Source organism: Lodderomyces elongisporus, chromosome 1 (assembly GCF_030384665.1).
Source record: "Lodderomyces elongisporus chromosome 1, complete sequence".
In the NCBI taxonomy this organism is placed as follows: Eukaryota; Fungi; Ascomycota; class Pichiomycetes; order Serinales; family Debaryomycetaceae; genus Lodderomyces; species Lodderomyces elongisporus.
Window position 1 is genome coordinate 2,309,627 of NC_083673.1, and position 12,437 is coordinate 2,322,063.

General features: G+C 37.8%; 6 protein-coding genes across 6 annotated transcripts; 3 read left to right on the forward strand and 3 right to left on the reverse strand. All coding sequences in view use genetic code 12, as the record gives it.

The window, feature by feature from the left end:
• Nucleotides 1–201: 201 nt before the first annotated feature.
• Nucleotides 202–981, forward strand: PVL30_000831 (uncharacterized protein; the record flags this gene model as incomplete). Its single annotated transcript, XM_001528293.2, has 1 exon — nucleotides 202–981. One exon carries the CDS (start codon nucleotides 202–204, stop codon nucleotides 979–981), a length of 780 nt encoding a protein of 259 aa, XP_001528343.2.
• A 134-nt stretch (nucleotides 982–1,115) lies between these two features.
• PVL30_000832 (uncharacterized protein) lies at nucleotides 1,116–2,324 on the reverse strand (the record flags this gene model as incomplete). The annotated part of the gene is made up of 1 exon (XM_001528294.2): nucleotides 1,116–2,324. The coding sequence occupies one exon, from the start codon at nucleotides 2,322–2,324 to the stop codon at nucleotides 1,116–1,118; it is 1,209 nt and encodes a 402-aa protein (XP_001528344.2).
• A 576-nt stretch (nucleotides 2,325–2,900) lies between these two features.
• Nucleotides 2,901–4,976, reverse strand: MTO1 (Mitochondrial Translation Optimization; the record flags this gene model as incomplete). Its single annotated transcript, XM_001528295.1, has 1 exon — nucleotides 2,901–4,976. One exon carries the CDS (start codon nucleotides 4,974–4,976, stop codon nucleotides 2,901–2,903), a length of 2,076 nt encoding a protein of 691 aa, XP_001528345.2.
• Nucleotides 4,977–5,399: 423 nt separating this feature from the next.
• On the forward strand, nucleotides 5,400–6,362 carry PVL30_000834 (uncharacterized protein; the record flags this gene model as incomplete). Its single annotated transcript, XM_001528296.1, has 1 exon — nucleotides 5,400–6,362. The coding sequence occupies one exon, from the start codon at nucleotides 5,400–5,402 to the stop codon at nucleotides 6,360–6,362; it is 963 nt and encodes a 320-aa protein (XP_001528346.1).
• A 55-nt stretch (nucleotides 6,363–6,417) lies between these two features.
• PVL30_000835 (uncharacterized protein) lies at nucleotides 6,418–9,429 on the reverse strand (the record flags this gene model as incomplete). The annotated part of the gene is made up of 1 exon (XM_001528297.2): nucleotides 6,418–9,429. One exon carries the CDS (start codon nucleotides 9,427–9,429, stop codon nucleotides 6,418–6,420), a length of 3,012 nt encoding a protein of 1,003 aa, XP_001528347.2.
• Nucleotides 9,430–10,856: 1,427 nt separating this feature from the next.
• Nucleotides 10,857–12,332, forward strand: HAP2 (Transcriptional activator; the record flags this gene model as incomplete). The annotated part of the gene is made up of 1 exon (XM_001528298.2): nucleotides 10,857–12,332. One exon carries the CDS (start codon nucleotides 10,857–10,859, stop codon nucleotides 12,330–12,332), a length of 1,476 nt encoding a protein of 491 aa, XP_001528348.2.
• Between the last annotated feature and the right edge of the window lie 105 nt (nucleotides 12,333–12,437).

Below are 12,437 nucleotides of genomic sequence, written 5' to 3' on the forward strand. Positions count from 1 at the left end.
AAAAAGGTAAAAAGTAAAAAAAAAAAAATTAAAAAAAAGGACAGGAAAACAGTACAGAAAGAAGGGGAGAAAAAAACAAATAGGATGTACATAGGACTTTTTCAGATTGCAAAAGATATATACTAGAGCCATGTTACACATCTTTTACCAAAATATCAAAACACCAGTGGCAAACAACTGGGATTACAAAGCTGTTATGACATGATAAGCGAAGGAAAAGGGAAATCAACCCGAACTAGAAATGTGCAATCAGTGCTCAACATTTCACCAACCTGGACTAAAAAAGTGTGTTCCACTTGTCATATGACGTATAATCCACTGGTTTCTGTGGACGCTTCGGTTCACAAAAAGTACCATTCAGATTTTATGAGCGGTATTAATTGGACAGCGACACTTGGAAGCAAGTCTTTGGAGACGGTTACTCTTGTGCTGCTGAAAAAGAGTTCTAAACTAGGTCAGTTGAAAAGCTCTGTGACGCGTGAAACGAAACGCGTTGTGATACATACCATTGATAAACAGAACAAAAGACAGGTTTCCAAGGTTGAAGAGATATTGAAAATGGTCAATACAGAGCTTAATGCAGCTGATGACTCTAAACAGTGGCGCCTGCTTGCGTTTGATTCAAGCAAGGCTTTTATTCTTGTGCTTGACAACAAGGCTATAGGAATATGCACAACAGATTCCATTAATCATGCGCAATGGTTGATACTAAAAAATCAAAAAATCGTCCCTGACCGTAAATTGGATGGTTTTTGCATAGGAATCTCACGAATCTGGATTGCCCCAAAGTGGCGAAATCATGGCCTAGCAGGCTCGTTGTTGCAGTGTGTCATGAAGAATTCAGTATATGGAAAAATCTTGTCCAGGCATCAAATTGCATTCAGCCAACCAAGTTTTGGAGGCGGTCTACTCGCCAAGTCATTCAATGGCGTTATGCACAAAAGCGGGGAAGTGCTTATACCGGTATACACTGAAAAATGAAAGAAAAAAAGAACAAAAAAAAAGGGAAGGAAAGGGGGGAAAAAACAACAAATTCTAAAAAACAACAACTATAATACTAAAATAAAATAGAAAACAAAGAGAATTAAAGTTTTAGTTAGTACACAGTCATTTATCTATTCGTCTCTAAACATCTTTTGGCCACCAGCCGCGTTAACTATGTTTTCAACGTATTCATAGACAGTAGCTGTCATACCTCCGCTAATCAAGACCTTCACAAATCTTGGTAGAGCTCCCTTAAACATGGCCAATGGCCCCTGGTTCACAAATATCTTGTATGCTGTAGACAAAGAATCTCTATAAATAGATTTCCCGTTTTTCAGCTGCAAGTGGGTTTTGATAACATCCAACGGCTGGGTAACTGTTATTACAGCTAGTGAAGAGAAAATGTGCAATGCTATCAGCTGAATTGCCGTGTGCTTCTGTCCAAACCATGCGTTTTCGGACAGCTGAGGATTGACGAGCTGGCGAACAGCATTATATGACGAAAACCATACCCATGATATGGCAATCTGTCTGGTGTAAGTAATGAATGTACCAGCCATAAACCCTCTAATGCCCTTGAGGCGATATATTTCCTTCACTGTACCAAACAATGTTAAAGATGGATGCTGGTTGTAGTAAGCTTTTAACGATTCAATTTGGTTCAACAATTTCGATTTGGGAGGAGCAAATCTCGTCTTGTTTTTGACTTTTTGATCAATTATTTCTGCCGTGTAATATGCGTTCGGTGAGCAATATTGTTTGGCAAATATTGGCTTACTCTGTTTGGGGTTGCTATGGTGCTGACCATGGCCATGGCCAACCTTATGGCCAGTAATGTCATAGCCAATATCTTTTGTTCTTAAAAGTTCATTTTTCAAAGATTGATTTTGGATCATGGTAATTTTTATATTCTCAAATGGTACAAGCCACGCGGTTTCTATAGTGGCACTCATGATACCAGCAATAACAATTCTAGGTGCAGTGGTCTTATTAGTTTGTCCATGATGCGAATCAATGGCCATAAATTTTGTTGCCCAATTGTAAGATATCAATCTGGTTCCATTCTTCATAATACTCCCTAAAACCAAAGCACTTCCACCTTTATAAAGCTGACCTAACGTACTAGGATAGTTTCCAGGAATCTTGAACTTTTTCATATACGCGTCGTTGTTCATTTGTTGTTGGGTTTTAATAAAATCAAACGGGTAAGTAACAGTTGCTGTGAAAGCTGCTGCTGTGCAGCCAGAAACCAAAGCCGTTAACAAATTGTCTCCTGAATCCTGCTGATTATCATGACTTATAAAGGAGCCATGTGAGAGCCCTGCTTTCGACTGTGACATTATCGTGTTATCGTTGGTGATTAGATAGGACAAGGCTAGTAGCAATATTAATGTCTACTACTAACGAAAAGGTTGTTTCTCAGATTTTTCGGTAGCGCTTATGGTGATCTTTTGATTGACTGTCTTTCAATACATGGTTTTTTTTTCACCTTTTTGTTCTTTGTTTTGCTTCCCTCAACTAGTACTACCACTCGTATTATTCATACCATTTCATGCTTTTATCTTCACACACTCTTGCTGTATAAAATAAATTATTTGTAATTGAAAAAAATACTAATTGAAACTCTTTAATTTCAATCGCTATTGGCAACCTTATGAATGTACTAATATGTACTTATAAATAGTTCAATACGTGCATATACGCATCATTGAAAAACCAAAGGGAAAGATTAAACTTTTTGTTTTGAACCATGACATTTTATTGATGGTTGCATAAGCTATATAAATTATGTTGAAGGTCAGAATCTAGGGCTGTATAAATTTATGAGTATATATATATATATGTACAGTCTCTGAGAATTACGGTGTTGACTATGTAACGGTTATATGCATGTACTTATATGTGTATGTTTATAATCAGCTAGGACTCATTTGCGCATCGCTCTCCCTTTCCTTCCTTGGCCCTCTCACCAACTTGAGCAACTCAAATATAGTTGTTGGATTGATTCCTTGGATGCGTCTTGCCTGACCAATAGTTCTAGGCTGAATGGTGTTGAGTATAGTACATGCTTCATGCGATATCTTAAGGTTGCCGGTGTTTGTGTAGTTGAAATTTGTTGGCAAAAGTAAGTTTTCGTCTGCTTTATAGGCATTCAAGTGTGTCTGTTCCTTGGATATAAAGGGTTCGTAATCACTCTCGACATCAATTCTGGTTACCAACCGGTTTGAAAGGTTCTTGTAATATGAAGGAACTTCACCTCCTGTAAACTTGGACATGTGCGGAAGAAGGTCCAGAATAGATACCCCACTATACGATAATAGTTTCCATCCATCAACACGGCTCTCTGGTCTCACGTCTGTTCTATGTCCATTCAATGCTGGCAGCCATGTTGCTCCAGTAAGCCTTAATCCTTGCAAGTGGTCCTTTATGTTTTGCATTATTTCCATCTCATTTGCAAAATGTCTATACCTAGTTTCTCCAACCACACCCAATTTATATCCAAGCTCTGTTAAGCGCTTGTCTGCATTATCAGCTCTGAGTGACACTCTAAACTCCGAGCGCGAGGTAAACATTCTATATGGTTCCTCTATTCCCTTGGTAATCAAGTCATCAATCAAAACTCCAACGTACCCATCTGATCGCTGAAGCCTCATTTCTTTCATCTTTTGACTTGATAAGCCTGCATTGATACCAGCAATGCACCCTTGTGCAGCCGCCTCTTCGTACCCTGTAGTACCATTGATCTGACCTGCCAAATATAAACCCTTGACCAATTTAGTTTCCAATGTATTGGTGAGCTCTCGTGGGTCAATATAATCATACTCAACGCCATACCCTGGTTGAACCATTTTAACATTTTCACAGCCTGGCATCATTTTCACAAGTTGTTCTTGAATCTCTTCTGGCATTGTGCATGATATCCCATTCGGGTACACCAAATCTGTATCAAAGCCCTCGGGTTCAAGCCAAACAATATGCGATTGTTTTTGTGGAAACTTGATGACCTTCGACTCAATACTTGGACAATAACGTGGTCCTTTAACTGTTTCTCGTATGTGAATAGACTTGTCCAAATTGTTTGCCACGAGGCTATGAAATTCCGGAGTAGTTTGAGTTTGATGACATTTAACAAGTTGATTTTCTAATGCGACATTATCATTCATGAATGACATTGGCTGGGGAGGCACGTCGGATGGTTGCTCTAATAAATTTGTATAATCAATTGTCTTTGATGATAATCTTGGCGGAGTTCCTGTCTTGAGACGACCCAACTTGAAACCTGCCCCACGGAAAGTATCCGATAAGCCAAAAGTTGCCTTTTCGCCCATTCTTCCAGCTGGAAATGCAGTTAATCCGATATGGATTTCGCCACCCAAGAAGGTACCTGTTGTGACGACAATCTTGTCGCATTTCAAGATTTGTCCGTTATCTAGAATGACACCTCTAACGGTTCCGAGATCTCTACCAGACTGATCCTTGGTGCTATCTGGTTCAATTATAATATCTTTCACTTGACTTTCCACGATGGATAGATTTTGATAATTGAGTATTTCCTTTTGCATTTCAGTCAAGTAAATCTTTCTATCAATTTGGGCACGAGGGCCATGGACGGCAGCTCCTCTCGAAGCATTCAATATTCGAAAATGAATCCCTGCCTTGTCTGTGATTCTTGCACTTACTCCATCCAATGCATCAACCTCGCGTAGTAAGGTTCCCTTCCCAACACCACCCATTGATGGGTTACACGAAGCCGTCCCAATCTTGCTTATATCGGGAGTAATCAAAGTTGTTTTGGCCCCAGATCTTGCAGATCCAGTAGCTGCTTCACAGCCCGCATGTCCTCCACCAATAACAATAACGGGATGGTTTTCCGCTTCACAAAGTTTTGCACGCAAATCAGCATTAATGGTGATGGACCTTGTATGTCGCAGCACTGTGGCTCTAAATTTTTGAATACAACAACGACTAGACTTTGAAGTTATGAAAATCATTATTGTATCACAACTTGTCTTTTTCTTTTTCTTTTCCTTTTTCTTTTTTTTTTTGGTCTCCTCTTAGTTCTAGCTTTAGTTACAGTTTTGGATATAATTGTGGATCTATATTTGATTTTATCCGATATCAAAGACTACAAATCGTTTTTTTTTTTTCACACTTGATCTGGGTACATGCATCCCACTCTCTATTGTGTATTTTTTTTTGTGCGACGCTGCAATAAATTTCAAAAAAAAAATAGAAACACGTGACTGGATTTTTCTACAACTCATCTCTACAGTTTTTAGTTCGAATGAATAATCTTAAGTTGTTGTGCTTGATTATCTAAACCAATATTCCAGATAGCATTCAGCTTTTTTTTTCTTTCTTTTTTACATTTTTGATATTGGGATCTAGACTTTAATTATTCAAAAACAACTCAGATGAGCAATACAGGACCAGAAGCAGATGATTTAGATGACGGTTTGGCATACGAGTTCGACTTGTCTGGAGATGAAAATGATAATGGAATAATGGAAGGAGAAGAACATGAAGTTGAGGTTAATGGTGGTGACAACGATGATCAATTAATCAACACGGGAGGCACCTCCAAAGATTATTCTAGAGAGAAGAATGACTCAAAGAAACGAAAACGAGATGACTCCTCTTTAAAAGAGAAGAAAAAAATCAAGATGGAGATGGATACTGAACAAAAGAAAAATATATCACTAGAGGAGAATGCTGATGTGATAGCAGAATTTATAAACTCTAGAATACGAAGAAAGCATGCAAGCTTGTCTGCATTAGAGTTGAGTGAGTTGTTTTTTAGCAAGAGTGACATTCGAACAACTCACGAGTTTAAAGAGCCAAGAACATTGGACAATCTAGGAAGTTACATTAATCAACGATTCAAAAACATGTTGCCAGGAAAGCAAGGAAAACAAAGTAAACAGGCGAAGCAGGTGAAACAGAATAAAAAGAAGTTAAAGAATAGTGGCAACAATACGGAGGAAAATGTCGATGATAAAGGAGACTTTGATAATCACACAAATGAGGATAGGAAGTTTATTGCAATTGTTTCGATGTCTGCCATCAGAGCTTGTGATGTTCATCGTGCTACAAAAGATCTTAATGGAGGGTCACTAAAACTCATTAACAAAAACAAATTAGCAGTTGACTTGAAACTTGTAGGATCTACGAGATCTAGGATTCTTTGCTGTACGCCAGGCAGACTTTCCAAAGTTCTCGACGCCGAGAATTCGAAACTAGCAAAAGAAGAGGTTAAAATTGTCCTTGTAGATAATTCATACCTTGACCAAAAAAAGCAGAATATCTGGGACATCAAAGAAACTGTTGAAGTATTAAAGGATTTGACAAAATCGGGCTCAAAATTGTATTTCTATTGAAATAGATGATTGCATAATGATTTGAATTCATTAATAGATAACTAAAATGTTGTTACTACAACAGCAAGGGTAAATACAAATTTCTTCTAGCTTTGTGAAATGACTCTGCGGCCTTTGCAACAAGTTCGCGGGAGGCTTCGTCAATCTCTTTGCTGCATAATTCACTAATGATGTTCCATTCTGAATCGGAAGAGCCACTGTTTAATAGCTTGGACTTATTTGATAGCTTGGATACAAAGTAGGCATTCGAAAGCAAATTCATTGCTTGCAGTCGTGAGATTTTATTAGCAAAGCCTTCCTTTCGAGTCAAATTGGCTCCTTGACTTGACGTTTCTGTGTTCCGCAGTTCTAAAACTTGTTGCACGGCTTTTGCAATATTTCCTTTCAATTCTTTTAGCCAATTGTCTTTTGCCGATATAAACACATCCAATAAATGTTGTTCTTCAGTAAATAATTCAATTCCACATTCTTGTAAAGGATATGCAGCATTTAAGAGCTGTTGAGCGATGGTAAATATTTTCAGCTCCAATTGCATACTGGGTTGTGCAGTTACAGGTTTGACATACTCTGGCATGACTGTTTTCTTTTCCGTTTCTGTTTTGGTTTCTGTCTCCGTTTCTATTTCTGTTTCTGTTTTAGGTTTTATTTCCGTTTCCGTTTTTATCTTTGCCTCAGTTTGAGATTCATTGGTTTCAAATATACTTGTTGCAGCAAACTTGATAATATCAGCATAGTGAGGACGTGTCAACAATTCAATGACTTGCTGGTATATCATACCGCATGTTTCCGCGATAGCTTCTGCTAGGACGGAGGTTTGCAGTACACTTGGTGAAGTTTGCAAGGTCGCTAATATTCCAAGCAAAAACATTAGATGATTAACACTAGCACTGGCCCCTTCACTGGCTGCAGCACTGGTTCCAGCATCGGCCTTAGAATCTTTGTAGATATTTCTAGCCTCATCCCGTAAATGATCCACGAACTTTAATACTTCCTCTTCAAAGGTGGAAATTATCTGCTTGTTAATCAGCTCCATCCCCTGTTGTAATGAAAGAGCCGAGAAACTACCCCAAGAAATGTTTGCGGTTAAAAGCGATCTATTCAAAGCTGGTAAAGCGTAAAAAACTTGCTGTTTAAGCTTTTGAGTATTGTCAATTATAGATGGTGACACCTCTTTTGATAAACTGACAATATCTTTGATATCATCAAACCCATTGAGCCAAGATTTGACTGTTGCAAGTGTTGCATCTAACTGATTGGGCTCACTAGAGTTTGACTTAGTTAAAAGTTTGAGGTATGCATCAATATCATAGTCCATTAAATTGACTGCTTCTGTCTTAAATGCTGATTGGTGCTTTTGTTGATGATTCAGTCTAAGATATTTATGTACTAGGACCAAAACTCCCTTTTCACTACTAGTAGAGTCGTTCAATACGATAGAGTGCTTTTGTGTGTACTCTGTCAAGTATGACAATATATCCGTGGTCAATCTTTGCACCATGTCGGCAGAAGACACAATCTCCACTATATGCGATGTATCTCCAGCAAATTCAACGGACAGTTGGAGACGTTTCAAAGCAGTTATAAAACATGTATAGTTGGAAATTTTGTGGATAAGCATATCGTGATCCAAAGACAAAGACAAAGGCAAAGGCAAAGGTAAAGGCAAAGATGCTGTGTCAATCATTTGATAAATTGAGTTTAGAAATTTGGCAATATTATCATTGTGTACTGAGTTGCAATTGATGTCGATATTTGCAACCAGGTTTGTTTCATAACTCTTTTGCAAAAAGTCAAATTGCATAGTTGCGTCCTCGTACCATTCTCTGTAACTAAGCAATGAGCTTGCGCGCCATGGCGCACTTATAGTCTCAAGAATCCTGTGGTACTCACTCAGCTCTGTGTCAAGATAAAGCTTAGTATAATTACATGTGCGTTCTAAAAACTTGAATACTGCGAAATAATTCACCAGCCTTTGACCCTGGTTTGTTGTTCCAAGATCTGAATTGGAATTTGTTTGCATATTCACATCCCAGTTTAAACCTGCACTTGGACTAGATTTTTCCAACAATGATTTCAAGAAACTCAATCTCAAATCGAAAAACTTCTTTTTCATTGATGTTATAGAGCATTGAACCAATGCCGTATAAGCAACCAAATAGTTGCATATTGGCAGTGAAGTTTTTCCAGGTACGTCAAAGTTAATTGCTGCACTAACATCATTTTCATTCTGTTCTTCTTCATCTTCTGCAGCTTCAACTTCAACTTCTGCAGCTTCAGCTTCAGCCTCAGCTTGATGGTTGGTGTAGTTTTCCAACTCTGCTGTCTCAAACTCTCCGTCGTCCATATCATCTTCGTGGTATCCACTTGATTCGAGGTATTTATCTTCAGCATAGATATGAGCCTTTGTCGTTCGTTGTCCGCTTCTGAATCTATCGCTCGAGTTTAAAATTGATTCCGAGACATTGTAAGCTGCCATCTCGTATTCTATATAGCTTTGTAAATTTGATTTGATCAAACTCAATTGGTTTTTGAGTTCAATGGCTTTGCTCAGCTCAAGCACTTTTTCAAAAACGAATTCAATCGAGTGGATGATTTTGACATAATTCACCAAGTATGAAGTGTGCAAAATTGGCTTTTTCTTGAGCAGCTGGAGATCCATAAATGCACCAAGCTTATTCTTGATAAGGATTTTTAAAATTGTGAGCTTTGAGTTTTGTTGCGCTCGTTTAGCATTTCGCAGTCGAAGTATGGAATCAAATTTCAGGTATTTGTCATCGTATGGTGAGACAAAAAGTGAATGTTTGTAGGATAAGTCTCGTAAATTATTGTCAATTGATGCTGCTTGTGTATTTATATTGGTGATGTCTTCTGCTATTAGTATTAGGTCTCGGTATTTCTTACTAACCAAATCATGTAATTCCTCCTTGGTACTTGATATAATTTGTTTGTACAGGTGAGACAATTGCTGTATTTCTGGCACGCTAAGCTTGACAAAAATGTCATCCACATTTTCTGCTAAAAGCACGGAACCAACGTCGCCACCACTGTTCCTCAGGACCTCGGTCATAGCTTTGTGCTAATTGGAGAGACAGAAAAAAGAGAAATCAAAAGAAAATGAAAGCAAAAACGAAAACGAAAAGGAAAAAGCAAAAAGCAAAAAGCTAGGGTGGAGAAGGTTAGTGAGTTTAGTTTGATTTAAGTTGGTGTTTTTATTGGTTTTGGCTGTCAAATTATAAAAGTTGCCAGACTATCTTAAAAGAGGTTTTAGGAGTCATTTGGTAGCGGTATCTTTGTAATTTTGTTGTTGTTGTTGTTTTTTTTTTTTGTTTTGTTTTTGATTTAGAGTCAAGTATTGGTTTTAATAACCTCCAAAGAGTTGACCAGAAGATTTCTTTGAATATTACCCAGCATTGCCAGCTCATAAAGGAATCAAAATAATATTCCAATGTCTAGTTGTAAATGTAATTTTATTCTTTTAAAGTTTGCGTGTTTTTTTTTTAATTTCGTTTTGATATAATCTGGCTTTTAATGAAAAATGTAGTCCGATTTTTTTGCATAGATACCATGCAAAAACAAAAGAAAGAAATAAAAGAGAGCAAAAAAAAAAAAGGAAATTAAGCATGGAAATATATAGTGAGTAGTACCAGGACAAACACCTAATGAAAGATTTTCTGTCAGAGTTAGTTATTAGATGTAGAGAATAGCAAAAATGATTAAGAGTTTAACACTTGTATTCATTTTAACCAAGACAGAGCTTTAGAAGTGTGTGTTTGATGAAACAGAGTGCTGGTCGGTTTCAATTCTTTTATTTTTTAACTCTTTCTATCTCTGTCTGTTAGTTGCAGATGTATCTCCGGTTCGGCATCTGGAATGTTGTTGAGAACTTTTTTTTATTATTTTTTTCACAATAATTCAGCTACAATTTTTGCAATAAAAAACCACAAAAAAAAAAGACAAAAAAAAGAAGAAGTTAAAGTGGGCGAGCCAAAAAGACAGAGACAGAGACAGAGACAGAGACAGAAACATACAGAGACAGAAAGAGACCAAAAACGAAAAGGGGAAAGTCAGTGCAAACACAACCATACTTTCTACACACCCATTCACACTTTCTCTGCTTCTCTCTCTGTTTCTCTGTTTCTCTTTTCTACATATTTCGTATAGTACCAAAACAGAGAATAATTTTTTCTTGTTATTTTTATTTATATTTATATTTATATTTCAAATATTTTCAGTTGAAATATCTCCCTTTTCCCTCTCTTTCCTTCCACCCCACACAATACCTTAATCATTCCACGAGTTTTAAAAAAAAGGATTACCCAAATCATCCAATAAGAGATTTAAACGTTCAACAGTTTGAAAGAATTGAGAATAAATAACAAAGACAAAAAAACTTAACAACAGAAAACATTCATTGTTGAAAAGGAACAGGGGGAATAACTAAAGAAAAAAAAAGAAAGAAAGAAAGAACAACGTGCAATACACAAATTTTTCAAAATGACTTCTCTACAATCGTCGGCAGCCTTGTACGAGAACAATGAAACGTACCAGGAAAATAATCAAAGCCCAGTTAATTTGCAGCAACAACAACAACAACAACAACAACAACAGCAAGAAGCACGAGGCACGCAGTCTCACAGTCACCATCAATTACCACCACTGCAGAGCAATAACCAGGGCCCCTTGCTGAATCATCAAGCTCCTCCAGTCCCAAACCAAGGACAGCCCATGTATTATCAACCTGCAATTGACAACTCACCTACTTCAAGTACCGCTTCTACTTACTTTGAAGGTGTAGACTACGACGGACAGATACCAAGACCCCCAGCACCTCTGCAACAAACTCAAGCACAAGTACGACACCAATTTACACAGGAACCACAACAACAAGGACAGGTATCCCAGCTCTCTGACCATACTCAAATGCCTTATCACATGCACGATAATACCAGTGTGACAGCGTCAGAAACATCCTCGACATCCGCAATACCCCACCAGACTTATGAATTGTACGAAAACGGAACACTTGATGGAGCAGAAGTAACGTCAACATTACCCAACCTGGTTGACCATGCTTATCAAACAACACAGCAGCAACAACAACAACAGCAACAACAACAACAGCAACAACACTATCTGGTGGATCAAACACCAGCGGCCATGTCTCAAGCAGACGAGCCAGAGATAATTGACACATCAGCAGACGTTGCGGGAGAACAGCCATTCTACGTCAACGCTAAACAATACCATCGAATATTGAAACGAAGAATAGCTCGTGCGAGGTTGGAGGAAAGTCTCAAAATCGCCAGAATAAGAAAGCCATATCTTCATGAATCAAGACATAAGCATGCCATGAGAAGACCAAGAGGCCAAGGAGGAAGGTTTTTGACGGCGTCTGAAATTGCTGAGTTGGAAAAACAAAAAAAGATGGAACAAGAGGCTCAAGAAAAAGCAGAAAAAGAGAAGGAAAGCGAGCCAACAAAAAATGAGCGACTAGAGGTTGAAACACCAACTGAAGTTGGTGCAAATGGAGCGCAACAATCTGAATCTGCACAGGCAAGTGCACAGGTTGAGGAAAATGAGAGGGGCAACAACAACAACAACAACAACAGCAACAACAACAACAGCAAAAGTAATATCATGAATGGTTCACTGAGTAACACAAACAAGACAGAATCAACAGAAGGGAAACAGGAATCTATGCTGGATTCTACACCTCATCCTTCTTTGAATAGCACATTTGGTGTTGCCACCAAAGAACCAGTACTGGTGGAACCTAAACCTGACACTAATGATATTGGTGATATAAATGAAGCAGGCAATACCGGCGATGACACTAACGAAAATAATGGCGAGTTGAAGCAGAATCCAAAAGAACAAAATCAATTAGAAGAAACTACAAAAGCCCCTCACGAAATAGCAGAGAACAAATCTTCAAATGATGTTTTCGTAAAAGAAGAAACTCAAAATTAGCTATTAGAAAGCAAAATTGAAAAAAGGAAGCGAAAATAGTATATAAATAAGCAAACTACGATATAGATGACTTTCTCAATACTATGTAAATAAATCTTGTTTATT